This window comes from Hemibagrus wyckioides, linkage group LG01, assembly GCF_019097595.1.
Source record: "Hemibagrus wyckioides isolate EC202008001 linkage group LG01, SWU_Hwy_1.0, whole genome shotgun sequence".
Classification (NCBI taxonomy): domain Eukaryota; kingdom Metazoa; phylum Chordata; class Actinopteri; order Siluriformes; family Bagridae; genus Hemibagrus; species Hemibagrus wyckioides.
The window spans coordinates 15618280-15646278 of record NC_080710.1 but is presented as its reverse complement, the minus strand read 5'-3'; the positions used below and the strand labels follow the sequence as shown (position 1 = coordinate 15646278).

The following is a 27999-nucleotide window of genomic DNA, read 5'->3' as shown; positions in this document are numbered from 1 at the left end:
TTATAATATTTGCCACATCCTATCTGTGTAAAAGTGATCATTCCCACTGAGCTAAAAAGTATGTTCCCAATGATGTACATGCATATCATGAAACACAGAATTGCAGAATTGGCCAAAAAAAGTTCTGAAATAAATCCATCTGAGGTACAGCAGTAAGTGAAGTTTTATGGCATAGTAATGCTGTGCTGGTCAGTGTAAAGAGGATGTTGACATACTTGTTCCTCAAGAATGTGCATCACTCTAAATACAACACTGGTTTATAAACATACTCCATTTTCTGTACAAGCGAATCATGTACACTGTGTCCCAAGATCTCTGTGTATCAGACACCATGGACAGATTTTATCCCTAGCACTCAAGCGCCAGGGGTATAGAAATGTTGCCTATAAAAAATCTATACAATCTTGTTCTGGCAACTAATTATTGTAGAGTCCCAAGTTCTTGAAAGTAATAGTTCACATTGAAGTTTCCAGTAATACCATAATGTAGTGTAAAACTTGAAAATCCCTGATATAGTGTCCTGGGAGTTGTTTTCATGGCTATTGAAGAGTTAGTTGCTCATTTGGCTGCTTCGGATTATTGAGCATAGATACAGTGGCTCCAAATGAGATGCTTGCAAATGCTTTCACGCTGTGGCTGTTGCAGTAGTAATCTTCAGCGTGTCTATCAGGTTGCGCTGACGAGCTTTTTCACTCACAATTGTTTCCAAATGAGACTCAGGAACCCATCCGCGAAGTCTGTCTGATAGACGTGTTCCCTCAACCCAGCCTTCAGAAAAACAACAGTCATTATTAAATTCATTCATTTGTACGTTTATTCATACATTCATCTTCAGCAACCACTTTATGGTGGTCAGGGTGGATCATGGGGGATCTGGAGCCTATCCTTGGAGCATTGGGCAAAAATGGGACACCAGTGCATTATAGTGTATTCATGCATATATCGCAACCTAAGGGCAATCCACCCACTGGCCTGTTTTTTAGAGGTGGGAGGAAACAGTTAAACAGATATTGTGAGAACATACACACAGACACCAGCACATTGCCCTAGTAGGCATATGGTGTTCACATGTCACACCATGAAAACATAAATAAAAAAAAGTATATTCTTAAATGTAAAAAATTTAAAATGTAAAAATTTTTGTGGAAATCTGACCATCATGCACACTTCTGCTTGTTGAGCTTCACATTTCAGATTTATTTCCCCTTTCATGTTATACTAACCTACACTATTCTAGTTTGGAGTGTGACTATGGTTGAAGTAATTCACTGATGATGGGTAAGGAGACCTAGTGTCCAGTCAAAGTTCCAGTTTAGCCAACATATGCGTATGCTGTCCACATACTTTTGGTCATGTTTAATATCTAAATGATCAGAAGTGTATCTAGTTACCCATGATCTGCCTGAGTTTTATTGTATTATTATAAGTATGAAATTAAATCTGTAACATAAAAAAGTTAAATATGGCTAGAGATGAATTCATTAGACTTTGACTGTTCGCCTCCTCTGATATTTTAGTTAATATTATTGATGCCCCACCTACGCATGATTTGTGATGTAAAAACTCACTCAGTCATTTTTAGGTTTGATTTGGTGTATAATTTACTAGTTGTATTTACTGGATATGATAATACTAAAGAGTTATAATTGGACGTGTCAGTATACACATGCACAGATTCTCACCATCATTGCTCTGCTGATGAACCAGCAGGACATCAGCTTTCTCCAGGCTGAGTTCATCAGGTTGCTGGGCCACAAAAGCTCTGATACACTGCATCTGTGGAATGTCTGTGTAGGAGGAAAGGCAAGATATTTCAACAGATGGCTCTTGCATAGTTTTTATGACGAGACTTCCTTTCTGAACAGAAATGACGCGTACCCTGTGCGGCAGTGAAGTCAATTTCAGGATGAGGGCGAGAGAGCGCCGAGATCCAACGCAGTTTATCAGCCCTGCAGGATCAGGAGATGGTTAGTATATATAGTTAATTATTGCCCCAGATGACTGTCATATTTACCCCTGGTAAGCGTTAGCTATACAGAAGTATACCTTATCACATTAATTAATATACTGTACAATTAGGGTTAAAATAAATCAGCCACTTATTGGACTTATTGGATACAGTGCTTACAAATATAATGTATCACACATTCTGTTCAATCTATAAAAACAAATGAAAACAACCAATATGCATTAAAAACATTTTTAAAAAATGACATAATAAACATAATTTTTTTGTAATTAATGTACTTAACACTTTGGTTAGTGATCTATATTACCCACAATGCCATTTGTCCTGCTGATAGTGATGCCAGTCAATTTAGCCTTTGCTTCATCTCTACATAAAGAGAGTGATGCAGCAGCACTTTAGTCTATCCAGATCTCTCACCTTCTCACCTATATGCTCTGCTCAAACAGGTCAGCTTCCTGATCTTCAGCTTTAATACTAATACTGGCATTAGCCATTGTTCTTGTCATCTCTTACATCACTAACTAGGCACTCAACATAAATGTAATTCTGAAATTTTGTCTAAAATATGTTGTCTCAACAAATTCTACACTGTCATTTCTCATTAATATGACATTAAATGTTGCTGGAAAATGCAAACTGAGCAAAGAAGCATTAGCTCTTATTTTTAGAGCTAACAATGAAATCCGACTCTTATCATTTATGTTTAAAATTGTAACTGCACTCCTAATGCCCCTATCTACCACCACCCTATGCCACCAGCATGGTAGACTACTACTACCTTCTCAAAGAAAAACAAAAAATACAACACTAGCCAACAAAATAGTATCAGACTTACCAAACATATCCAAAAATATTTCAATATAAACATATTTAATGTGCTTCAGGGATTTTTTTTTACACAATGCACACACTCACGTTGTTTCTGTTCGTAGAAGGAGGGATCTCTGTGCTATGTGCAGGAGGAAGAGATTCTTGTGTAGTGAATGAAGCTTGACTCTGCAGTTTTCAGCTCTCAGCTCTGACACAGGAGCGTGATCAATCACCGTAAACCGACCACCTCTACAAAAACAGAAGATATGGTAGTGTATTCAATGTGTTACGCAATGTGTATACGTTTAAATCATTTATTTCAATGAAATTTGAAAGAGATATAGATTTTGAAACTTACTCTTTGGGTAAAGAGAGGAGCAAGTAGTCATTGAAGAGGTGTATATGGATACTTCTCTCTTTCTCCTTTAATATGAAGTCCCTCAGCTCTGATACTTGACCCTCCTTCACCAGCCTTCGTGCCTGACTAATCAGTGGCAGAGTCTGAAACACACATATACATATAAACCTATATGGTCAAAAGTATTTGGACACCTATTTGTGGTTCTTCTTCAAACTGTTGCCACACAGCTGGAAGCACGCAATTGTCTAGAGGAATGTATTTATTTGATGTAGTATTACTATTTCCCTTCACTGGAACTAAGAACGCCAACATGTTCTAGCATGACAATGCCCCTGAGCTTCACAAAGACACGCTGTGCCAAGTTTGGAGGAGAACGACATAGAACACAGAACCTCAAACTATGACACTGACTTATGCACCAGACTTCCTCAACTAACGTCAGTGCCTGATTTATCTACTGCTCTTTGTTTTAGTGGGCAAAATCCTCACAGAGAAATCTGATTTTTTTACGGTTAGTTCACAGTATAAACTTGCTGTTATGTATAATTGCAACATGGCAGACTAACACTCACCTTGCACTCAAAGTCCACCTTTGCATTGAGGGACACCAGGGATTCGATGTTCTTCATCTGAGATATACTGTCGTTACTGTCCTGAATCATCTATAAAGGAGATGAAGAACTGATTAGCTGCTAATGTGTGTGTGTGTGTGTGTGTGTGTGTGTTTACCTTCTCCAGTAATTTCATGGCTTTAATTGCTTGTGCCTCATCTTTTGTCTTAGGAATTGTTCTCTTTAAAATATTCTTCAGGACACAGGAAGTGCAAGAAAGAAAGAGAAATAAAATATTACTTAGAATGTGAATTAATATGTCACATACAAAGTATAGCCTGGAGAGAGAGAGATAAACATTTATATTTGGCAAGCAATATTTGTCACTGCATAATCTGACACCTGAGACAAAGAAATGTGTCTTTAAATTCAACAAATGAAACACTGAGCCCTGAGCTATTAAAAGAAACTTAAAAGTATTTTAATTTTATTATTTTATTATTTATTTATATTAATTTGTTATTCATTGAATTAGATATATATTTCTAATACTGATTTATAGCACAAATATATATGGCTCATTTCTAATCTTGGTGCAGCTGTCCTTTGTAAGAATATTGCAACTATGTCAGGCTGTTGCAATGAAAAGAAAGACTCTATCTAAGAAAAACAAGATAAGAGAGGCAATGACAGAGGATCACACTTGCAGTATGTGATTTAAAGAGATAGCATACCTGTACTAGCAGTTTAAGCCGAGTGATTCTCTGGAATGGAAGGATGAGAAAGGAGCGTAAAGGAAGTCTCTGGCACTTGGGGCTTTGTTCCAATTTTTCCACGATTTGGCGAAATCCAGAATTCTCATTCCTGTAAAAGTGACCAAGGGAATAGGAGAGTATGAAAGATTTAGAATGAGAGATTTTGGGAGAAAGGCAAAGAAGTAAAGATGTTAATACACGTAATGTACAAAAAAAACAGGTTACACAGCTACAAGGTGCAACAGTGTTTTGTGGTAGCATGGAAAATATGATTCCATTTTTATGTTTTGTACTAAATAGTGTATAGAAATAAGATGCTGTTTCTCTTTTGCTTGTATCTCAAATGTTTTTCTTTGTTGGCTGTTTGCCAGAATTCGGACACAACGACCTCCAACGGTCTTTCCCAGACATCTGACCAGCTTTCCCAGACTGCCACACAATTAAGCTCTAAAGTATCTACATTGATGAAACTTACATTAATCTTTGATATGTCTTGTCTTGGTAGGACTGGTTGGTGAGGTAGGGTACATAGACTGCTCGGAATCGTGGACAGTGTTTGATGATGATGTCACACACGTTAAAGTACATTATATCACTTTCCACTCTTTCCTCCAGCTGAGAGAAGAAGCTGCACAACACAATAAATGTACATATTAGAACAGAGTAAAGAAAACAAAGAAAAACAAGCTCATTGACTGGGAGGAGGTCATTATTACATCAGTATCAGTAAGAATAGCAGAGTTCTAACGCTAAAAGTTTTCAGAGTTCTAACTAAATAAGAACAGTTTTCTAACATTCTGACATGTCTGTTTTATCCACAATATTGTTAGAGTATGATGGCTGTAGTTTTGCCCTTAGATGTTGTTGTTTTAGGGTGAGGAATTCCCATATCCATACCAAAGAATTATAAAATCCTATCTCACTTTTTTAATGAATTTGTAACATGCAAACAAGTGAGATAGGATCTTAGAATTCTTGACATACCACTGAAATATTGTACACAAGTACTGCTAAAACTATAATAAATATAGTTGAAATAAACATAGTAAGGAATAAAATATAGCTTATAAATAAAAAATAAAATAAAATATATTAATATATGCAGGTATAAATAAATTATAAATAAATTAAAGTTATTATATTTATAATTATGTAATAGAATTATAATTACGTAATATACAACTTATAATTTATTTATAATTTATTTATTATAGTTTTAGCAGTACTTGTGTAAAATGTTAAGCCAAGAATTGAAAGAAAGAATATATACAGTATATATATATATATATATATTTTATATATATATAGATATATATATATATAAATATATATATATATATACATATATATATATATATATATATTATATATGCTCCAAGCTTATGAAGGATCAAACCTTGGCTTAATACCCATATAGCACAGAAGTTACTAATAAAGCCTCCTATTTCCAATCTTCAAATATCTTTTGAAAATGTATGAAATTCTTGTTTGTAGAAACTATACATATACATTTAGAGAGATATTTATAGAAAACTATTTGCTAAATGTTTTAATTAATAGTGCACTAATTCAAGGAATGGCATGTGCATGCTGAACCATGAGAACCCTATGCTATAGTAATGGTCATTCTTACCTGTGACTGATAGCTCTGACATCACTGAGTTTGGAAAAAAGCCAGTTTTTGTCTTGAGAGGTCAAAAGTATGTTGAGTTGTTTGCACTTGACAAAGTGCTCCACCACGATGTCCAAACTGCTACAGTATGATGACTCAGACGTCACAACTTCAAATCTCACCTACAACAGAGAGTTGATCAAATTTTTGCTTTCTAGACCAGGAGATATCTCTAATCCAACTTTGAACTTGGAATAAAGCAGCACAGTACCTCCTGTAGGCGTTTCTCATCCTCACTGAGGAGTTTGAGTTTAGGGTTGTTCCTCACTCCGGGCAGGTCCTGCCACAGCATGGGTGAGGAAGCAAATGATTTGGACAGCCGAGGTGATGTGGGCCTCTGGTTAGTGTTATGAGGTACTGACAGCAAACCATTTCCACTGGATACAGAGTTTGCGTGGGATAAGGAATGGGAGTGGAACACAGGAGGAAGAGGTGGAAGGGGCCGGCGAGCCAGAGTAGGAGAATGAGATGGAGATGTGGATGCTGGGCGAGCATGGACATCATGGTCCCCAGACACTGAGCTTGTATCAGAATGAGACTGATGATGAATGAGCTCCCTGTTCTGTACCACCTCGCTGTACTGCTGATACAACTGGGAATCTGAGAGAAACAGAGAGACATGAAGCTTTGTTTAATACATAAACTAAGTAAACACGGACCTTAATAATGTCTGTTGGATTATTTGACTTTGTATAACAAAATGACTGACATTTAAGTCAACATGTTGAGGCAACTCTATTGCCTAGAAACAATGACAAGTTCCACACAGACCAGTTAGAATTGTAGAAGTGTAACTCAACAGCTGTTCTGCAGGTTTACATGCACAAACCTGCCCATACAGAGAAAAGTGAAACATGTGCACAATAAGTAGACTCTTCTTCTTTTCAACAAATGTGAAAAAACGGGGGGGGGGAGCTTCCCAGACGTTTTTTATATAATCCTCATTTATACTTTACCTCAATTATGGAAACACATACATATCAGCAAACCTGAGGTATATGCACATATTTGCATAATTAGCCTGACTTGCCCCAGGTTATCTGCACAGAATTGTATATATGTGGTGTTTAATGTTCACATCTGTGTGAGCCAAGTCATATTGTACCTTAAAACATGTTCTAGATTATAATGTCCCTCTTCAAACAAATTTTCAGGTAGCACTTATAGCACACTTACAATATTATCCTTCTATGTTCCAATGCATTATGTTGTATTTAAACAACTCAAAATGATTATGCGATAAAAATGATATACTACATGCAACTGTAAAAAGATAAACCAGCTCAGCTCTGTGGGAAAGTGACAGATCAGCTCTCTGAGGACCAGATGTACTAGTGTCAGGAGACATAGCACAATAAAAACTGCCTTAGTCACAAAATGGGACATTCCAACTAAAATGATTCTGCTTTAAATTTAGCCACATCTTCTCGAAAATTTCAAACGACACATCCTATTACTTCACACTGTTTTGCAATGGCTTACCACTTTTTGTGAAATCCTCCCTCAAATTAATATGTACGTGGGAAGAGAACACATACACGGGTAAAGCCATGTGCATGTGGCTTAGGTTTAGCGGGTGCAAACAGTTTCACCAAAAGTAATCAAACTCACTGTAAAATTTTGAGGTCCTCATTTTTGTCCTACTAAGTGTTCCTTTCATAGTCCTGCAAGAGACAGAGAAAGAGATACATAAGCCATACATAAGCCATACATATGAAGGATAAGGCCTACAGTATGTACAGATGTATAATGCGTGTGTGTTAGGCTTTAGTATGTGCCATAGTGTCAGTGGATGGAGAGATAAATGAAAGGATGGATGGATGAATAGCTCGAAGCAAAAGCTCATTTACTTATAACACAATTACCAAAACTTTTCCAGCAAATTTCATTTAGTACTAAAAGGATAGAATGTTTACTTGCCTCAGATCTAATTCATTCCACGAGATACTCATATCATCATATGCATTATCTGCACAAGAGAATAATGGCACAATTTAAAACATTATACAACAAAGCCTAATATAACTTTAAGTTTTAGTATCACTGAAGTGACTAAAATCGATAGTATGTAGTAGTAACACAATAATTGGAGCTTTTCACAGACCATTACAACAATTCCATGACTGGTTCAGTAAATGTGGCTTCAAATGAGGTGATTTGTTCAAAAAGCAAATTAAAGTAAGATAGCTGTGTTCCAGACAGTCTCTGTGTCTCGAACTGACTGATCTAGATCAGAATCACATGCCACACCTGAACTATCTTAAAGATCTTAGACCTGAGTGCAGAGCACTTGCTTTGTCCTGAGGTTTAGACTGTCTACAGTATGAGTCAGCTGGAGGTCAATGTCAATAAGCAAAACTATCCATTCTTAACTCAATATAAGTAGTCCATTTCACCTAGCAGAAGCAAAGCGCCTGCAATTTCCTAAGGAAATGTGATAGCTAGTGGAGATGTTCTATAAAAATTTTATTTTTGGTGAATATCATCACATCTAATGTGACTTACAGGCTTTTAAGTAAGATGCAATTCTTGGAAAGGTATTTTTGTTGTAAAAATTCAACTATAGTGGTACTTCATTTATCCTGGCAATCTCTTGATATGACTAAAATCCTAAAATATAAACTTAATTTACAAAATGGGATCATCAGTGGGTTTGAGTTTAGCGGCTACTACCTGTTGGTGTAAGACATTTCAACCGGAACAAAATATCAGAACTGGAAAATGGTTTTATGTGAATTTTTTTAGTGCAAGTTATTTGTTATATGTTTTATTCTCTTGTTTCCCTGAGCTTGATTGACCTGATAAGTGGATATAAAAGTAAAAGATTTTAAAATAGCAAAAACTAAAGGTGTTTTTTTTTTTTTTACAAGAGCCTAAAACAATAATATGTAATAAAAGTGTTTGCTCTGTTTCAAACCATGTAAGTATCTAAACTTCAAATGTATTCTCACCTGTTGTGAAGACTCTGGTTCTTCGGTCTCTTCCAACTCCTTCTCCCTCCTCCTCCTCCTCTTCGTTATGTTTTTGTAATGTCCTTCGGATCCCAGCCTTCCTTCCCCATACTTCGTTCCCCAATTCTCGGAAGCTGTTAGTGCCTAGGATTTTCCATACTGCTTTTTTCTGTTTCTTCTCCTTCTTACTGCTTCCCTCCTTATCTGTCTCATTATCGGAAGAAAAACTCAGCAGGTCTGGACTAGTGGAGAGTTGCTCCAGTTCTTCTTCCCCATCTGATTGACCCTCTACCTGTATTTCATTTCCTACCACTATGTCTATCTTTGCATCCTCTGGTTCGAAATGCATCTCAGGGTCTATGCATTTTCTGGTGTGGCTGTGCTTTCGAGGTTTCTGGACAATGCCATAGAGCGGTGAGTCTCCCTGACTTTCAGCCTCGGCTGGAGCTCCATCACCTGCCTGCTCAGTTAGTGTGCTTTCCTCAGGTACCGTAAGGGTCCCAGATTCCTCAGTAGAACCCAAGATCTCGCTGAGAACATTCTTAGCCCATTTGACATGTGGAGCAGCAGAGAAGCGCTTTCTGTCCTCTGTTCTCTCTGCCTCTTCTAAATGGCAACTACTTTCCATTTCATTTTGTCCTTCCACTTGGTTTTCTCCATCCGTCGTTTTCATTTGAGCATTCCCATGATCTTCAGTCTGGGTCAGTGTCTCAATAGATTCTGTTGGGTATTGTTCATTGTCTTTTTCTTCGTTTATATCAGCACTAATTACTAAGTCCTCTGATGCGGTAACTTCCTTGGTCATTTGGTCAGATTCTGCAATATCACATTTAGTGTCATGGCTGCTTGACGTGTCGTCCTCAGACAAATTGAGGCCAGGGTCTGTGCTCGTTTCTGCCTCTGTGTCTCTGTTTGGTGCTTCATGCTGATCACCACCAACAACACCCACTTCACAAGATGAGTCCTGACTTGTCTTGTCCTGCTCCATATGATCCAAGAGTGGGTTTTGGTCGGATCTTGACCTGGGAAGAGTTTGACCAACCACACAAAAGACAGTGACTGCGTGGTCACTTCTCTCTTTGGTCATTCTGGTTTCAACCTCTCCCTCTATTTGATGGGTGCTTGTGGGTGACTGCCTAACTAGACCCTCTCTATCTTCACCTTCCCAGAATTCTGTACAATCCTCAAACCTGTCCTCCTCTGTCTCGTCCTCTTCTGCACCACTGGACACAGTCACAAAACCATCATCTCCTGAAATCACTCTGTCCCTCCAATCTTCCCATGCTCCCTCACTTTCCTCTTCGCCCTCAGAGTTACCATATCTATCGCTCCCTTGTTCTTCCTCTCTGTCACTCCCCTCCATGTCATCAGCTACATTTTCTGTCTCTGTCTGCCAGGGCACATCTGACAAAGCCTCACTTTCAAAGACCATCTCATCACTTACTATCCCTTCTTCCAAATTCTCAGTATCAATATCATTCATAAACTCTGCAGTACTGTCTAGTTTCCGGGGGCTGTCTTCCAGCAATATAGTTTCTCCTCCATTCTTTCTTTCTGTAGGCATTTCATCTTCACCTCTTGATGTCTTGTGCGATTGGAATCTCTGTGCATATCTCTCCCTGGCTTGCTGTCTTTCTTTAAAGTCCTCCTGTAATGACTCTGTCCTCTCTCTTCCTGTTCGAGGCTCCAGCCACATTTTCCTGTGTGGTCTCTTTTTGCTCTCAGATTTTTCTTGGTCTTTTTCTCTCTCCATCTCAGTTTCCTCTTTTTCAGAGCCTTCTCTTACCTCTTCTTTCCTTAGCCCATATGCTGTATCCTCACTTCCTCCTTCCTCACTTCTGTTTCTCTCCCCGTCACTCTCAGAAGTGCTCTTTCTCCCTTTCTCTTCAAAGCTATTAGTTCTTCTCCTTTGCTTGTCACCCTCTACATCACTTCCTGGCATCCACTCTCTGTTGCTTTGGGCTTCCTCTTGAATCTTCCTGTCTGTCCCCCTCTGTGTTTGGCTACTTCTTCCTGTAGTTTCTTCCGCATAACAGTTTTGTCTCTGTCTGTCTGCCCATTCCATATACATGTCTACCTTGCTCTCTGGAGGAGGTATGCGTGCTCTCTCTCTCTCATGCTCTCTCCTCATTCTTTCATTTAACTCTTTCTCTCTTTTTCTATCTTCAGTGCCTCTTAATCGATCCCTCTGTCTATCAGGCCCTCGCTCCTCTCTGGCCCAATCTCTCTCTCTCATGTCTCTCTCTCTGTATCTGTCCATCGTCCATTCTTTATTCCCTTCTCTCCCGGGAGATTGCAGAGTTGTTTCTTTCTCCTTTCTTCTGTCTCTTTCCTTCTGCCTTTCAACCTCTCTGCGCCGCTCTCTTTCTCTCAGTCTGTCCCTGATTCTTTCTTTCTCATTCTCACTCGTACCATCAAGCAAAACAGCATCCCCTTCCCTTGTTACCTCTCTCTCTTTTTCCCCATCTGTATCTCCCTCACTCTTTGCATATCGGTGTCTCTCTTTCAGCACTGCCCTCCTCCTTTCATCTCTTTCCTCTCTATCTGACAAGATCTCCCTATCTCCTGCTATAATTCTCCTTGTTTGTGGAGAATAATACCGGTCTTCTCTGTCTCTAGGTCTGTCTCGGTACCTGTCCCTTTCTTGCCTTCTTAAGATCTGTTGGTCACCCTCACTGACCTCTGTGTATCTCTCTCCTCTTCTCTCCCTCTCACCAGGATCCCTCCTTATTCTGTCAAAATCCTTCTCCTCCAATCTTCTTCCCGTGTTTCTTTTCGTCTCTTCTCTTATTCTTCTTCTCTCATTCTCTCTCTGCCATTCCATTTCTCTGTACCTCTGGATATCCCTTTCTCTCTTTTTGGCTCGTTCTCTTTGTCTTTCAATTTCAATCATGTCTATTTCCCTCGGCCTCTCAATACCTCTGTCCATTAATTTCTCGCTACTCTGATCAACAGAATGTCTTGGCCTTCTTTCTCTTTCATTACTTGGTCTCACAGTCCTAGGGAATGTGTCTCCCTTATCTCTTTCTCTGTACTTTACATGCGGTTGTATAGAACTAGCTTTTCCATTTGTATATCTGCCATCCTCTCTCCTTCGGTCTCTGTCTCTCGGGTCCATCTCATCTGCTCTACCTTTGAATTGAGCATATCTTTCATTTTCTCTCTGGTCTTGCTCCACATCCCTCCTTCCCTCTCTTTGCCTGTCCCTCATTCTGTCCATCTCTCTAGCTCTCCACTCATCCCCTCCCCTCTCTCGTTCAACTTGGATTTTTGGACCAGCTTGAGGTCTGGCCTCGCGACTTATCCACTCATTTGATTGATTGCCCCTGTCAGGAGTAGCTGGGCTGCGTGGCAGTTGTAAAGAATCCTCAATGGTCCGATTTGTGCGTTTGGTTCCCATGGCAACATAATTTAGACAACCTGTCAGGGATAATTATATTTACTTACATACACTGTGTATGTTTAATTACTATGTATAAGTTTTAGAAAAGCAGGTACCAACAAAAAGAAAAAGAAAACAGGCACAAGAATATGAAAAGTTTCATAATCAGTGTTTTCTAGGCCAATATGCAAGGGCATAATTAGTGAATATTTAATTTGATTGGTCCAATTCTTAACTTGAACTGTATAAGAGTTGCAGAAAGTCTCATAACGAGCTTTAGGTTTCCTAGGAAAATGATGCATTCATGAAAACACAATCACGACATCCCACTTCAAGAAATGACCACAAAAATCTCTATCATAGCATTGTATACCATTATACCAAACCACTTTCTAAAAAAGTTTCTTTTCACAATTCAATCTATACAAAGAGCCATCTTATACCTTATATTTGACAGCAATATACTTTAATCCAACTAATTATTTCACTTTCATTAAACTAACAACTTAGAGTAACTAGTAAGGCTACTGAAAATAATGTATAACAATGAAAATGTTAACATGGCTGACAATTTTTGAGTAAATTGTAGTTGACATACCAACAGCTCTGCTAACTTCACTCAAAGTGAATCATTTACTTTTGAGTCAATCACAATATGGTCAGTTTTAGAATCCAAAAGGAATAATCTTAAAGACTTTCACATAAATCTCACCTGAGCAGTGTCTTTGGAGAAGACAGCTTTCTCCTTCTCCCACTCTCCCTCTCTCGCCGAAGAACTAACAGAAATTGCACAACACACAAATGTTCCACATACCTGCGCGTGCTCACTGAGTGGATCAGTGTCGCGAGTGAGATAAATGTTTTACTTATAATCTTGATTGACCTACGTCTTTCTTAGTTCGTTTTCTTCTTCTAAAACATAACCTCCAAATGTTTACTCCACTGACAGAAGTTTTTCCTCTGCGTTCCTCTCTCTCAGGGTTCCTTCCCCTCCTCCCTGCTCAAATTCCCAAACAAGTCTGAACAGAGAGACATGGATCCTCCCTCCTCTTCCTTCTCACTTTCTCTGCCACTAGGACATAAGGAACAGAGGAACACAAATCTCTATCCAAGGAAGGTGTTCAGGAACTCCTTTGCACTGTCCAGTGTAACTAAAACAGCTGCCAGATTGTTGGTCCTATAGTCCAAGGCATGGCACCTTTCCTCACAAGACTCGTATGGGCCCTTTTCTCACACAGAAACAGGAAGTAAATCTTCTAAGTGTATCACTGCTGCACTGTGATTGGTAAGATGAGAAGTGCTGGGTGTGTCCACACGCTGAGGCAGGTACAAACAGGTAAAAGGAGAGGGGGAAGGGAGAAAGGAGTAACTGGATACACTGAAATAACATTTAAAAAAAAATACAACACAGAAGGTTACTGGCAACACTAACGGTATATACATACGCACAAGCCTTTATAAAACAATTCTAAAGATTAAATCACAAAACTGAACATAGGTAAAAAGAACATAATGAATGGTGCAAATTTTTTATTGCACTCATTTTAGGATTTCTAAACTCTGCAAACTGTTTTCAGTTGATAATCTAGATCAATAATGCATCTAAGTCAAAGCTCAGAAGCTGATAAGTGAATCTGTCTACTGATGAGGCACAATCCCTGAACAGAAGTAAAATCAGGCAAGCGTAATCAAATAAATGTACTTAAATGTGTTGTTATTGTATTCTCAAGATATAATGACAGATCACAGATGGCAATCAGATGAAAGAAATTGGTGTGACCAATTCATATGCATATTAAACTTCATTTCTTCAGTTGAGGTTGACGGGACATTAATCTTACTGCTGCTAAGATTAACACTGTGAACATGGCTCTGTATTGACAAGTTGTTGGAACCCAGACCCGGTAAAACACAAAAGTAAGGCTAAACAAGCAGATTTCAGAAAAATGCTCCAAAAGTGCCCTTTGTCACTTACCATACTGTTCAACTGAATGGAGGTCCCTGTGGTGAAATTTAACTTCAACAGACTACATTTTGATATGTATGTCATGATTTAGTATGCTGTCTAGTCATTAATGGAACATTCAGTGTAACAGTTTTGCCAGTGGACAGAAGAAAGTATTGCTGTATGCTAAAAGGAACCTTCTAGAATTTACTATAATATTCTTATTACACTGACCAGACATAACATTATGACCACTTGTCTGATATATCGTGTTGGTCTCCCTTTTGCTGCCAAAACCCGTCATGCACTGTGTATTCTGACACCTTTCTATCAGAACCAGCATTAACTTCTTCAGCAATTTGAGCAACAGTAGCTCGTCTGTTGGCCAGCCTTCGCTCCCAACGTGCATCAGTGAGCCTTGGCCCCCCCCCATTAATCTGTCTCTGGTTCACCACTGTCCCTTCCTTGGACCACTTTTGATAGATACTGTCCACTGCAGACCGGGAGCACCCCACAAGAGCTGCAGTTTTGGAGACGCTCTGATCCAGTTGTCTAGCCATCACAATTTGGCCCTTGTCAAACTGGCTCAAATCCTTACGCTTGTCCATTTTCCCTGCTTCTAACACATCAACTTTGAGGACAAAATGTTCACTTGCTGCCTAATATATCCCACCCACTAACAGGTGCCATGATGAGGAGATAATCAGTGTTACTCACTTCACCTCTCAGTGCTCATAATGTTATAACTGATCAGTGACTATCCACAGCTAGAGTGAATTCACATCTTCACATAGTTCTATATATTCAAGTTAAATATACTTCAATCTATATGTTCAAGTGTTAAATTAAATATAAATATTACTGAATGAAACAAAAGTATGTTAATCATATGGGACAAGTAAAGCAATATACAGCAATTTATTTAGCCACAGCAGTTAAATCAAGTTTAAATCAGGTTTCACTCTGACATCTTTACAACAATGCACAAATCTGGCATATTGTGTAGGAATCACAAACGTGTCAATTTTTTTTAGAAGCCTCAAATTTACGTGACCTAATTCAATCTGAAATTCAACCCTCCTCCCATGGCGCTCTGGTAACGCCGCGATTCACCTCATGAGGAGTCACGTGGCTGACTGGTTCAGTTTCACTTCCGCCTCTAGGATTAATAAACTGTTTTCTTCTGTTATCACGTTTAAACTCTTGTGTGACACTGACCGGCTGGACATAAATTATATCCACTTTTCCTGCTTTACCGATCACGCATGGCTGTGTATGCACTTTTTTAGGTGCTGCAAGATCTACTTTATCTGTAACTAGCTCGCTAGCCAGGAAACAGGAACTTGCTAGCAACCTTAAGTCACCTGGTCAGCTTTTAGCTAGTTTACTTTCATATTGCTTCATCGTGCCTCCAACATCAGCTTAATAGAAGGTATGTTCTTCCTCTGGATGATTATCGGTAACGTATTGTATTTAATTTTATTTTATTTTAAATAAATTCATCATTATGACATGCTGCCTAGTCCATGTTGGTCATTTTGGCACTTGGAAAGCTGTAAAGTGTCAAATAATGAACTTCTCTCTCTTCTCCTCCCTCTAACGAGAGGTTGTTGGTTCGTAACGCAAAATTAAAAATGCATGCTAGATCATTAATTTTTTTGTTGGGTTTTAAACTTTTCTCCGTGTGAACTTCCTTGTCCTGTGTGGTTAGATCTTGTGACTGGCCATGCCTTCAGAAAGACAGGGCCATTAACTACATAATGCATGTTTCTGCCTATGCTTTCAGTCATGGCCCAGTCGACATGGTGGAGATTGCTGGCTTTCTTTGTACTGATGGTCACTAAAGCACAAGCAGTTGAGAACACGAGTAGGTGCAAGGTGAAAAATAATTCTGAGAAAAAAGTGCTCAGTGTCCTGGAGCCACTCACCAATCAGAAGTAAGTAACTGTTTGCAGACATACTTGAAATGATCCTTATCCAAGAGATTTGCACAAAAGTGCCTTTTCTCCACTTTCAATAGTTTTACTGCTAAAACCAAAGATGAGATGGAGGAGTACACATATGTGTTCCAAGTGTGTGGTGATGCAGATGGGGTGAAAGATGCAGGAGTGGTGCAAAAGAACAAGGACAAACAGCTGGTGGTCATTGGGAATTACAGTCTTACACAGGCTATTAAAGGAAGTGAGTATCAATAAGTTAAACACATGCATACAACAAAAATTCAGATAGACATAGTGCTGTTTAGTTTCTAATTTGCTACTAGAAATGTGTTTAATGCACCACCAAATACGAAAGCTCAGTTAGGCCATGTCTACACTAATACACGTAGTTTTCATTTAAGTATTTAAAAATGCGTATTTTTCTATCCGTTTTGGCCTTCCGTCCACACTGAGACAGCGTTTTTAGTCAATGAAAACATATCTTTTTGAAAACGTTCTCCAAAGTGAATGCATTTGAAAAGGGTGTTTTCACGTTGCGTGTGTGAACTGTGAAAACGGAGGTTTTTGAAACTGATTTTTAGTCATCAGTCATGTGGCCAGTTCAGCTAATTTCCTTGACATATTGCCACGACGTTTCAAAGAGCCAGAAAGTAAATAAACACCAGGCGGAAATGATGCAGGTCGAAGCCTCTCACGCTTTTCTCATGTGCAGTAAAGGGATGTAAGCATTTTCAGACGTTTCAGTGTGGATGACCAACTTTTGTGAAACAACTGAAAAGGTTAATGTGGAGATGGAGTGTTTTTGGGCGAAAATGCGGTTTTCAAATTTACTGTGTTTATGTCCAGAATTCATATTTTAGGAAATAGCTATGTTTATTGAACACTATCCTTGTCTACATGATTAGAAGATCAGTGAATATGGATGTAGCTGTTCATTTTTTTTTTTCTTTTCTGCACAGGTGACTGGATATTGCTGATCTACCAGGGTGGAGAGAAATATCATGAGCATTGCTCACAGGGGGCCAGGAAAGCCGTGATTATGATTTCCTGTGACAGAACTAAGACTGCGGTAACCTCTCATTCTGACTTTTTTTTCTTCTTTTGTTTAGAGTAGTTCTGCCTTTTGTTTTTCTTCTGCCCTTTCTGAAGATTTGATGAACACACTTTAGGGGACAGATTGCAAGTGAGCAGTGGGTGACGTGATTAATAGGGAAGACGAGAGGAAAGGGGTGTAAACATCGCAATCACACGAATGAAGCTTTACATGATGGAGAGCAGCAGCAGAGATTTTTGTGCTTCGCTGTGCTTCTACTAATGACAGCCAAGTGGTCCAAACTGATTGTAGAGTTCTTCCACAACCTCATGCATATCAAATAATCTCTTGCAAGAGGTAAATGAGTTAAATGCATTGGCCTTTCAGATAATCTTCATTATGCTGCACAATCCAGCATTTATGTTCTTCCCTTTTTTTTAAAAATTAAAATTACAGGAACATTTCATAATTGCCATGTTCACTTTCCACTTTTTTCTGTTTGCATATTTTTTACTGTTACTACATGTAAACAAAAATGAAACATCATATTTAATTTTTCCCCATATTATTCTTATCTCTTATTATTTCTATTCATTTTATTTTGTATTTAGTTTCTTAAATGTTGTTTATTTTTCTGCACTGTCTAAGGAGCAGTAGGCCAGGTTTTCATTTCACTGCAGATTGTATATTACATATATCTGTGTACATGGCAATTATAGTCTTGAATCTTAAACCATGCATCAGTCGAAAGGAAGCAAAAGTGCCATCCACATTAAGATATACTACATCCTACTGCGCATATTAAACCACAGACATGGTCATCTTAAAACCCCATCTAACAAACAGCACTACACTATAAAACTAACTGGAACTAACTTTTTGATTGTCTCTTGTTAATTATTCATTATTATTTGCCTAGTGTCCTTCTTATCTTGCTCATACTGTCTCTCTCATATTATTCTCTGCTTTTAGGGGCCACTGTCAGTGATTCTGGAGGACAGAGAGCGGAAGTCTGACTGTTTTTACTTGTTCGAGATGGACAGCAGTGCTGTGTGTCCTCCAATTGAATCCAAACTCAGCACTGGATCCATACTTCTCATTGTGTGAGTACATCAAAACATTCTACACATGGAAATTATGGCATTATACAATTACAATTGGCAGATGCCGTTATCCAGAGCGACGTACAAAAGTGCTTCGAAGTCTCTATCAATGAATACACTGATACAAAAAAAGTACACAAAAGTTAGAATCCTACCTTACCAGGTGAGAATAAATTCAAGATAAAGAGCTAAAGCACACTGAAGACTGAGCTGTTTACACCTTCAGTATAAGTTAGTAAGCTCTGCCCACAATTCACACCTTAAGGGAGACTGAACCTACTCTTGAATAATCACTTGAGACAACTAATAAGCATAGACTGACACTACAGGATCAACAATGCTATACAATATAACTCAATGAAAATTCTCTAGAACCAAATAAATTAAGCAGATAGTACACAAAAGTTAGAATCCTACCTTACCAGATGAGAATAAATTCAAGATAAAGAACTAAAGCACACATGAAGGCAATTAGAAGAAAATGTAGTATAATTTTCATGTGTAAACTGTTAAATATTCTGAAAATATAAACAATAAGAATATTATTTATCTTTATTTTTTTAGTTGCTTCTCATGCTTGGCCGTCTACCTCATCGGTGGATTTCTCTACCAGCGATTGATTGTTGGAGCAAAAGGAGTTGAACAGTATCCAAACTATGGCTTTTGGTCAGAAATAGGCAACTTGTCAGCGGTAAGTCTCTCTATCGCCCTCCTTTTTATTTTTTAATTCAAGAATATGGAATCCCCCAAAATGACCATAAGGTCATTATTCAACAAATGCTTCAAACATGTAACTGAAATGATTATTCAAACACGGTCAACAAAAACTATATGACTGGTTTCTCTAAGACTTTAAGACGCCAGATTGGTTTGAGCTATAAAGAACTACAGTAACTCAGATAACCACTCTGCATTGTGGTAGAGTTGGGGCAAATGCAGCTGAACCAGAGCAGGTTCAGAACCTAAATATATAATAACAACATACAGAATAATAGTGTTAATACCACTGTGGCATTATTAACAGGCAAGCACTTCAGTACTTTGTTCAGGTTTAAGGTTGGTTAGGTGGTACTATTTTTAGACTGTTACTCTTCTTGTACACTGAGAGACTGCCAGGATAAATAAAACATGCCCTCTACTCATTACATAAACTGGAAATAAGAAATGGGAAGTGGTCAAATAGGTAAAGAAGAAGAATATAATGCTATTTTTTATTGCATTCATTTGAGGTAACGATACATTTTTTGTTAAAAAACTTTAACTTTGTACTCATTCATTGTATTCAGTTATACTGTATTTTTGACTAATCATATTGCCTTTTTGTACATTTTTTCTTTTCTCTGAAATGAAGTAAATATGAAATATACATCTGTGCTTTCACAGGACGGATGTGACTTTGTGTGCCGCTCCCGTGGCAGCAGAGAAGAGCCACCCACTTATAGGGGTGTTTCTACTGAGCCTTTAGAAGAGCCAGAGGAAAGGGATGACCATTTACTTCCAATGTGATCACGGCATATAATCCAGCGAGCTGACCAGTGGGTTGCTCAGGTGTAGGCCAGGAAGGCTTCTGTGTGTGTCAGTTATTTAATGCACTTATCTTTATGCATTTCCTATATTGCTCTTAGACATTTACAAGAAAGTGCTGTGCTTCAACAAAATTTTATGTTTTTCCTTGTGAATTTGAAAAAAATATGCAGCAAAGCTGTTAACACTTTTTGATTTTGTGTAGGACAAACTTTAGAACTGTCATTCATCTGAAAAGATATATAAATAATTATACTTCTTTACAGTTTTTGATAGTAGACCTGTGCACACACAGTTCTTAATTCAAATTCGATTTATGCCCAAAGAAGCCTACAGACTGTATCTTTATGAATTTGCTAAGTGGTTTATTAATACTTATTATTTGCAGTCAATATTTGATATAAATTAACTGACCGGTTCATGCTTCTGCCCCACTAAGCTTTCTTAACTGTAAATATGAATTATATTGATTTAGTGGTTACTTCTGCATTCAGATGTTGTTGCTGTGGGCCACTAATGAAAACACTGGAAAACACACTGCAGCACTAAAGTATACATGCAAAGATGAACCTAGTCAATGCAGTGACTTTCAACGTGTTACACTTTTTTTATAACATAACATATATTATTATGAATGTTTCTGTCAGAATGGCTGTTAAGCCAATGGAGAAGATGGCTACATTTTGCTTAAGTATAGAGAGCAAAATACTTTGGGTACTGTATGTGATAATGGAAATTCTAAGGATAAATGTCATCAAATGACAAGGCTTAGTCTTTGACTAATCAGTGGAAATTTGGATTATTAAAGTGTGTCTGGAAAACAAACCTATATGTTAATTGCAAGTATTTGGGGAATGATCAATTCTGTTTTTCCCCCTTTTACTGAGTTTTGTAGGTGTTTAAATAAGAACTTGGGATGAGTTTGTGCATTGCAGAGTAGGACTGTACTGTGATTATTTGCACAAAAACAGAATGAGGTTTAAGAGTGATCAGACCTTAAAAAAAGTACTTCCAAAGTTGTATAATATTGACATTGTTTGCACTTGAACTAAATGGAACCATGATGTTCTTTTAAAGATGGTATAAAGAAATTCTCGCTTATGTACTCGTAATGTAGTTTAAATAGCAGTTTAAAAAATACAGACTTGGCTGGCTTACATCCCTCTCTCCCCCATAACTAAAGCTTCAGTTTGGAAAAAGCTTCCAATTTAAGACCAGACCTCTGTCTTTGTCTAGGAACCTAGTTCTGTATCAGACTGCAAGTGTGTTTCAAATTAGGATACAAACATGCTAACATTTGCATTAGTCAAAATCACAAGGTACAACTCAAACGATTTTGTAAATTTTGACAAGTTTATGAAAGTCTGTTAATCCAAACTGAATATAAACTTTTTATGGTGGGGTGAAATTAGTTTGAATAAAGCTTTTGATGATCAGCCTGTTTGCTGTTTGCAATTTGCTATGAACTGCACATGGATATGCTGCAGTTTTATTCATTTGATGCTTTAAATACTACATTTTTTCTGAATCACAACAACGAGTGATACACACATAACAAATACACTCAGTGAGCACTTTATTATGAACACCAGTACACCCACTGATTCATACAATTAAGTAATCAGCCATTTGGCAGCATTGGAAATGGTGGCACGATTGAGAATTTCTACAACTGTTGATTGTCTGGAAATCCTTGGAGTCTCACATGGTCCAGAAAGCACAACAAAGCCTATTCTTCCTACGGTAACTGAAACAGGCCAGACTACCCTGGTGAACTTCTATCACAGCACCATTGAGAGCATGATCCCATATGGTATCACAGTGTGGTATGCTAGCTGCACCTGGAAAAACCACAAGGACTTGTGACGGGTAGTTAAGCAGCACAGCGCATCATAGGCACTGAACTCCCAAACTAGCCGACTGCAAACAAAGGCAAGCGTCATCAAAGACTCCACTCACCCAGGACACAAAATGTTTGTTCCTTTACCATCTGGGAAAAGGGGCAGAGCCATCAAGTCACACACAAACAGACAAAAGAACAGCTTCTTCTCGAAAGCTGTAGCTGCCATCACCCCCAGCGGATCAACCACCTCTCTACAATTGATTAAGGACTTATCCTAAGAAATTTACAAATAAACCAATCCTTTGCTATTACTCCCTTCCCCCTTACAGATGTTAAGGACTAAGGACCTATCCGTTGCTGCTACTCCCCAAAATTAATTATACCAAACCTATCTTCTGCTGCAACAGACACTACAGTGTCATTTTATAAAATGGGCAACATATACATCTCAGGATACACTTCAGCTTTCTCTATAATACATTCAAATAATCAAGGCATTACACTTATGTGCAATTTTATTAACCTCTTAATTTAAATTCCTTCATAGTTTTATGTTTAGATGCCGTTGTTGTTGTCTGAGGGTTGCCAACTAAATTTCATTGTATTGTATACAATGACAATAAAGTACATTACCTTACCTTACCAAACCTTACCTATTTTCACTCGGAAATGTCTCTAGGGCTTATTTAAAATGGCACGGTAAAAAAGTAAAATAAATAAATCCAGTTAAGCGGCAGTTCTGCAGACCAAACCACCCTGCTGATGAGAGAGGTCAATGGAGAATGGCCTGACTGGTTCTCACAGATGGGAAAGCTACAGTACAGCACCTCAGAATGCACAGCATGTTGAACCTTGAGCTGGATTGGCTACAGCAGCAGAAAACCATATCAGACTCCATTTGTTTCAGCCTGTAACAGAAAACCAAGATTGTGAAGTGTGCACAGATTCACACAGGAAAGACTGGACAGTTGAAGCCTGGTCTGATGCACACAGATAGTAGTAGGGTCAAACAAGAGTAAATGAGACTAACTCAAATAATTACTCCTGACTGCTGTGTGAGCATCTCAGCACAACAGCATAAGAGCTAACTGGTTTCAGAGGCTACAGTGAGTGGGCACAGGCTAAAAAAAACTGGACAGGTGAAGATTTGGAAATGTTTTTCAACTCTAAATGTGACTATATGCGAGATCTGTCGTCGGTAATACACTACATATTGTAATTGTTGGCAAAATGCTGTGGTATAAGGGGAGTAAACACGATGTAATGTGGAAGCAAATGAACTTTGTCGTGTTAAATGTCCTCTGCTTGGACCGACCCGTCGTTGATTGTTTTCCTCTAGAAGCACTCCCTGTTATTACTCCCCGTCTCCTTCTTTATAACACCAGTATGTGGCAGTAATAACGCGCTGTGGATTTTACCCTGTCGGGAAAGAAGAAGGAGGAGAAAATTCTCATTCGCTGTGTATTGGCGCGGAAGTTGCTCCAGGACAGTCCTTGTACTGTCAATTATTTTTTAAAACTATTTTCCCTGAGACCCAGGACAACTTTTTTCCGTGTCTGTCTCTGTTTTATTCACGAAGCCGTATGCAGTATTAGATACTGGTGTAATGTAATGCACTGTGTTTATGCAGACTGCTGGCGAGTCGTTAGCTCTGCATTGTTTACTTTCCCTTTTTTTGTTTTTTGAGCTAGCTTTAACTTTGCCTAGCCTTTAGCTTGTGCTTAGCTAACTGTATACAGTAATCGCTAACTGGCTTAGCGTACTACAGAAAAAAAGAGATCATTTTATACTGAATTCTGTCTCCTTATACAAAGCGTTTGATTATTTTATTTCGGTGAATTTGTTTGTGCTGGAACTAGCTAAGGAAACAGCTTGCTAGCTAACTTGAGGCGTTTAGGTTGCTAAAAGTTGACATTCCTGTTGGCGAGCTGTTCAGCACATCTGCTTCAGTGTAGCGTTTACCTAAAGGAGGGTTTTATTCTCTAATATTAGAAGTGGATTTAGTGAACAAAAAAAGCACGGTAAGATATTTTTTATCCAGCTAACTTACATTACCATGCTATATATATATATATATATATATATATATATATATATATATATATATATATATATATAATAACAGAATAGCGAGATATTTAAACAGTGCATCAGAGTAGGCTGGCTTGTGTTCATTGACCTTGCTTTCTGAGTGACTGTGTTTATAAAGCTGGGTAAATTCTGGACACTAGTTGTTAGCTACTACTACTGATTATTGATTAAAAAGGTTGTTAATGGTTGTATGGTTCCACTTCACTGTCAGCATAGTGTCAAGTCTGTCTGTCTGTCTGTCTTGATCCATATCCACTCCACTCCACTCCACAGCACCATGCTCGGCGGGTGTGGCATGACACAGATAGACAAGCTGGCCCTGAAGAAAAACTCAGTGGCACTTTGTAAAGAATTGGTGGTGGACGAGATGCTCATTCAGTATCTGCAGGCTGAAGACATTCTCACAGAAGGCATGGCAGAAACCATTCTGGTAAGGCACAACCTACTATATATATATATATATATATATATATATATATATATATATATATATATATATATATATAAAATGCACTGTTCTATTTTTAGGCATTGAATTATTGACCTTTTAGCAGTTTGTGCAATTCATTTGCAAAGGACTTTGTTGAGCTGAAGTTGAAGGTGGAGGCAGAGATCAGAGTATCAGGGCATATTTTGTAATTTATCAGCTGTCAATATAATATCACGTCGGGGTAAGGGATTTGGTTTCTATTGCACAGCAGGATCTGTAAGCAGAGAGTGCAAAAAAAGATGTGACCCCTCACCATCCAAAGCATCATGACAAAGATGCGTCTCTAATTTAGAGGTTTTTATTGTTTGTTTTTTTTTCTGATGTCTAATCAAAAAGGATTTCAGTAGCACTCAAGCATTATGGTCCAGGTCACAGGTTTCCAACCCTGTCCTGCACTTTTTAGTGTTTTCCATGCTCGAAACACCTACATGTCTAATCAGAAAGGGATGGTAATTGAATGAGGTACACTATTTCGGCAAAAGTTTTTGGACACCCTTCCAAATTCAGGTGTTGTTTTTCAGGGGTTTGGCTTGGCTCCTTAGTTCCAGTGAAACAAACTCTTAATGGTTCAGCATACCAAGACATTTTGGACAATTTCATTCTCCCAACTTTGTTGGACAGGACTCTGTGAAGTTCCTCCACAAACTTGCTCATCCATGTCTTTATGGACCTTGCTTTGTGCACTGGTGTGCAGTCATGTTGAAACAGAAGGGGTCATCCCCAAACTGTTCCCACAATGTTGGGAGCATGGAATTGTTCAAAATGTCTTGGTATGCTGAAGTGTTAAGAGCTCATTTCACTGGAACTAAGGGGCCAAGCCCACCCCTGAAAAACACCAATGATTTGGAGGGGTGTCCCTAAACTTTTGGCAGTATAGTGTATGTGGAGAGCAGGGAAACACTGGAGCAGGTTTTGTACACTCCAGGACCAGGGCTGGGAACCTGTGGCCTAGGCCTATTTCATGTGTTTAATAAACTCATTACTTCAATTAGAGTCTGCCAAAATCATCAATTACAGTATATCTGACTATACACTCAATGCTTGTCTATGTACAGTCACTGATTCATAAAGATTGTGTATTTTTAAGTCTCTGTGAATGAAAATCAAATCTGAGTCTCGGTAGTAAGAGTGTTTGACCTTGTCATGATTTGAATCTTGCAGGCAGAGACAACTTCCCAAAAGAGGAACTGGCGTTTGCTGACGCTACTCCCAAAACGTGGCCCCCGAGCTTTCAGCACTTTCTGCGCGGCTCTTAAAGACACAGCTCAGGAGCACCTCTCCAGCTTGCTTATTAGGTTCAGAGAGGTGAGAAACACAACACACCCTTAAATAGCAAGTTTTACACCTGTTCAGAAAGGTACAAATTCCAGAGGCAAGTGCATGTTTGTAACAAACATGTTGCAAATATGGTTGCAGAACATACCTACAAAGAGTGAGAGTGAAATGTCTTTCACACAGGACAGCTCACCTGCTATGAAAAGGAAAGACGAGGAGGTGAGACATTTGTAAAAGCCATAAACCAATCCAAAAGTAATAACAGGAAAAGCAGCCATAAACCACTGTAATAATTTCTCATATGCAAATATACATGAGTAATAGTTAAGGATAGCAATTTTGTAATAATAAATTAGTAATAGTGAGCCTAATAAACCATAGCCTTAGAGTGACATTTATTTCACCAAGTAATACTGGCATATACCAGAACACTACCTGGTGTTCTGTGTTATTTTTGTTGCATGGACAGGTTTAGACAGTGATATTTATTCCAGCAAATGGTTAAACCTGTGGTCTAATTTAGTGCTGTAATGTAGAAACAGAAATGTAGAAGTAATGACCGCTGGTCAACAGTTCAAATAAGACCTTTTTTATGTATTTCAAGAAGCCAAGATTTCTCCTCTGCAGATCACAACATGCAAAATGGCAAAACAGGAAGTAACATGATACAGGGCCTTTCAAAAGTATTCATACCACTTGAGCTTTTTCACATTTTGTTATGTTATAACCACTAAAGTAAATGTAGGTTTTATTGTGATTTTTTGTGATAGATCAACATAAAGTGGCTTCAGAAGTCACCTAATCAGTAAATAGAGTATGTGTACTCTCCGTATAAATACAACTGTTCTGTAAAGCCCTCAGCGGTTTGTTAGTGAACAAACAGCATCATGAAGCCCAAGGAACACACCAGACAGGTCAGGGATAAAATTGTGGAGAAGATTAAAGCAGGGTTAAATTATAAAAAAAATATCCCAAGCTTTGGACATCTCATGGAGCACTGTTCAATCCATCATCCGAAAATGGAAAGCATGGCACAACAGACCTACCATGACATGGCCGTCCACCCAAACTGACTGGGCAAGGAGAGCATTAATCAGAGAAGCAGCAAGGAGGCCCATGGTAACTCTGGAGGTGCTGCAGAGATCCACAGCTCATGTGGGAGAATCTGTCCACTGGACAACTATTAGTCATGCATTCCACAAATCTGGCCTTCATGGAAGAAGAAAGCCATTGTTAAAAGAAAGCCATAAGAAGTCCCATTTGCAGTTTGCAACAAGCCATGTGAGGGGACACAGCAAACGTGGAAGAACGTGCTCTGGTCAGATGAGACCAAAATTGATCTTTTTGGCCTAAATCCAAAACACTGTGGGTGGCAGCATCATGTTGTGGGGATGCTTTTCTTCAGCAGTGACAAGGAAGGTGGTCAGAGTTGATGGGAAGATGGATGGAGCTAAATAAAGGGTAATCTTAGAAGGAAAACCTGTTAGAGTCTGCAAAAGACTTGGGCGAGACTGGGGCGGAGGTTCACCTTCCAGCAGGACAACGACCCTAAACATACAGCCAGAGCTACAATGGAATGGTTTAGATCAAAGCATATGCATGTGTTAGAATAGCCCAGTCAAAGTCCAGACCTAAATCCAATTGAGAATCTGTGGCAAGAATTGAAAATTGCTGTTTACGGACTCTCTCTATCCAACCTGACTGAGCTTGAGCGATTTTGCAAACAAGAATGGAAACAGGCAAAAACATCACTCTCTTTATGTGCAAAGCTGATAGATACATACCCCAAAACAATTGCAGCAAAAGGGGGTTCTACAAAGTATTGAGTCGGTGAAAACCATTAAATGAAAACCATTTATCATTTTTCTTCCACTACACAATTATGTGCCACTTTGTGTTGGTATCACATGAAATCCCAGTAAAATACATTTACGTTTGTGGTTGTAACATAAGTTTAAAGGGTATGAATACTTTTGCAAGGCACTGTAAGGTGAACCAATGACTTCATTTAATGCCCAGTGGATAACTTTTATACCTGGACCCTGAAGTGATCTACAGACCACCTTTTTTAATTAGGGCAGGTAAGATTGAAAACAAAATAGTTGTAAAATCCAGTCAAATCTTTATATTCATTACTGAGAGTTACATTGTTGACAAGTGAGTCAGTATGGCTGCTTATACTTTACTACATAGCAAACCGTCTTGTTGGTAGTTTAGATTGCAGTTTAGCTGAAATGTATGTTTTTAATCAATCAAACTGTAGTGAAACTGTCACAGCACATTTGCATCAGGCAGTACCTAGAG

General features: G+C 38.5%; 3 protein-coding genes across 8 annotated transcripts in view; 2 read left to right on the top strand and 1 right to left on the bottom strand.

The window, feature by feature from the left end:
* Positions 1–140: 140 nt before the first annotated feature.
* On the bottom strand, positions 141–13702 carry arhgef5 (Rho guanine nucleotide exchange factor (GEF) 5). 4 transcript variants are annotated; one of them, XM_058391902.1, is made up of 15 exons: positions 13164–13701; positions 9070–12489; positions 8039–8087; positions 7730–7782; positions 6330–6718; positions 6080–6240; positions 4922–5074; positions 4426–4555; positions 3870–3944; positions 3713–3802; positions 3138–3280; positions 2885–3028; positions 1879–1949; positions 1683–1787; positions 141–768 (listed from the first exon to the last, which is right to left on the bottom strand). In XM_058391902.1, the coding sequence occupies exons 2-15, from the start codon at positions 12467–12469 to the stop codon at positions 626–628; spliced, it is 5106 nt and encodes a 1701-aa protein (XP_058247885.1). In that variant the 5' UTR covers positions 12470–12489; positions 13164–13701; the 3' UTR covers positions 141–625. The 4 variants fall into 4 exon arrangements, 3 of the variants coding, with proteins under 3 accessions (XP_058247885.1, XP_058247893.1, XP_058247905.1); XM_058391910.1 differs by having other exon boundaries at positions 13266–13701; XM_058391922.1 differs by having other exon boundaries at positions 9070–10091; positions 13164–13699.
* A 1819-nt stretch (positions 13703–15521) lies between these two features.
* On the top strand, positions 15522–21432 carry m6pr (mannose-6-phosphate receptor (cation dependent)). Its single transcript, XM_058389180.1, has 7 exons — positions 15522–15828; positions 16183–16333; positions 16417–16577; positions 17296–17405; positions 18342–18472; positions 19037–19163; positions 19856–21432. Exons 2-7 carry the CDS (start codon positions 16185–16187, stop codon positions 19976–19978), a joined length of 801 nt encoding a protein of 266 aa, XP_058245163.1. The 5' UTR covers positions 15522–15828; positions 16183–16184; the 3' UTR covers positions 19979–21432.
* A 1855-nt stretch (positions 21433–23287) lies between these two features.
* casp2 (caspase 2, apoptosis-related cysteine peptidase) overlaps positions 23288–27999 on the top strand; it is a 14782-nt gene continuing 10070 nt past the window's right edge. For 2 of the 3 annotated variants that reach the window (XM_058389156.1, XM_058389147.1), the window contains exons 1-4: positions 23288–23860; positions 24204–24360; positions 25582–25725; positions 25837–25914. In XM_058389156.1, coding sequence (XP_058245139.1) covers positions 24208–24360; positions 25582–25725; positions 25837–25914 — 375 coding nt within the window. In that variant the 5' untranslated portion in view covers positions 23288–23860; positions 24204–24207. The remainder of the gene's footprint in view (positions 23861–24203; positions 24361–25581; positions 25726–25836; positions 25915–27999) is intronic. The other variant, XM_058389166.1, reaches the window with a different exon arrangement.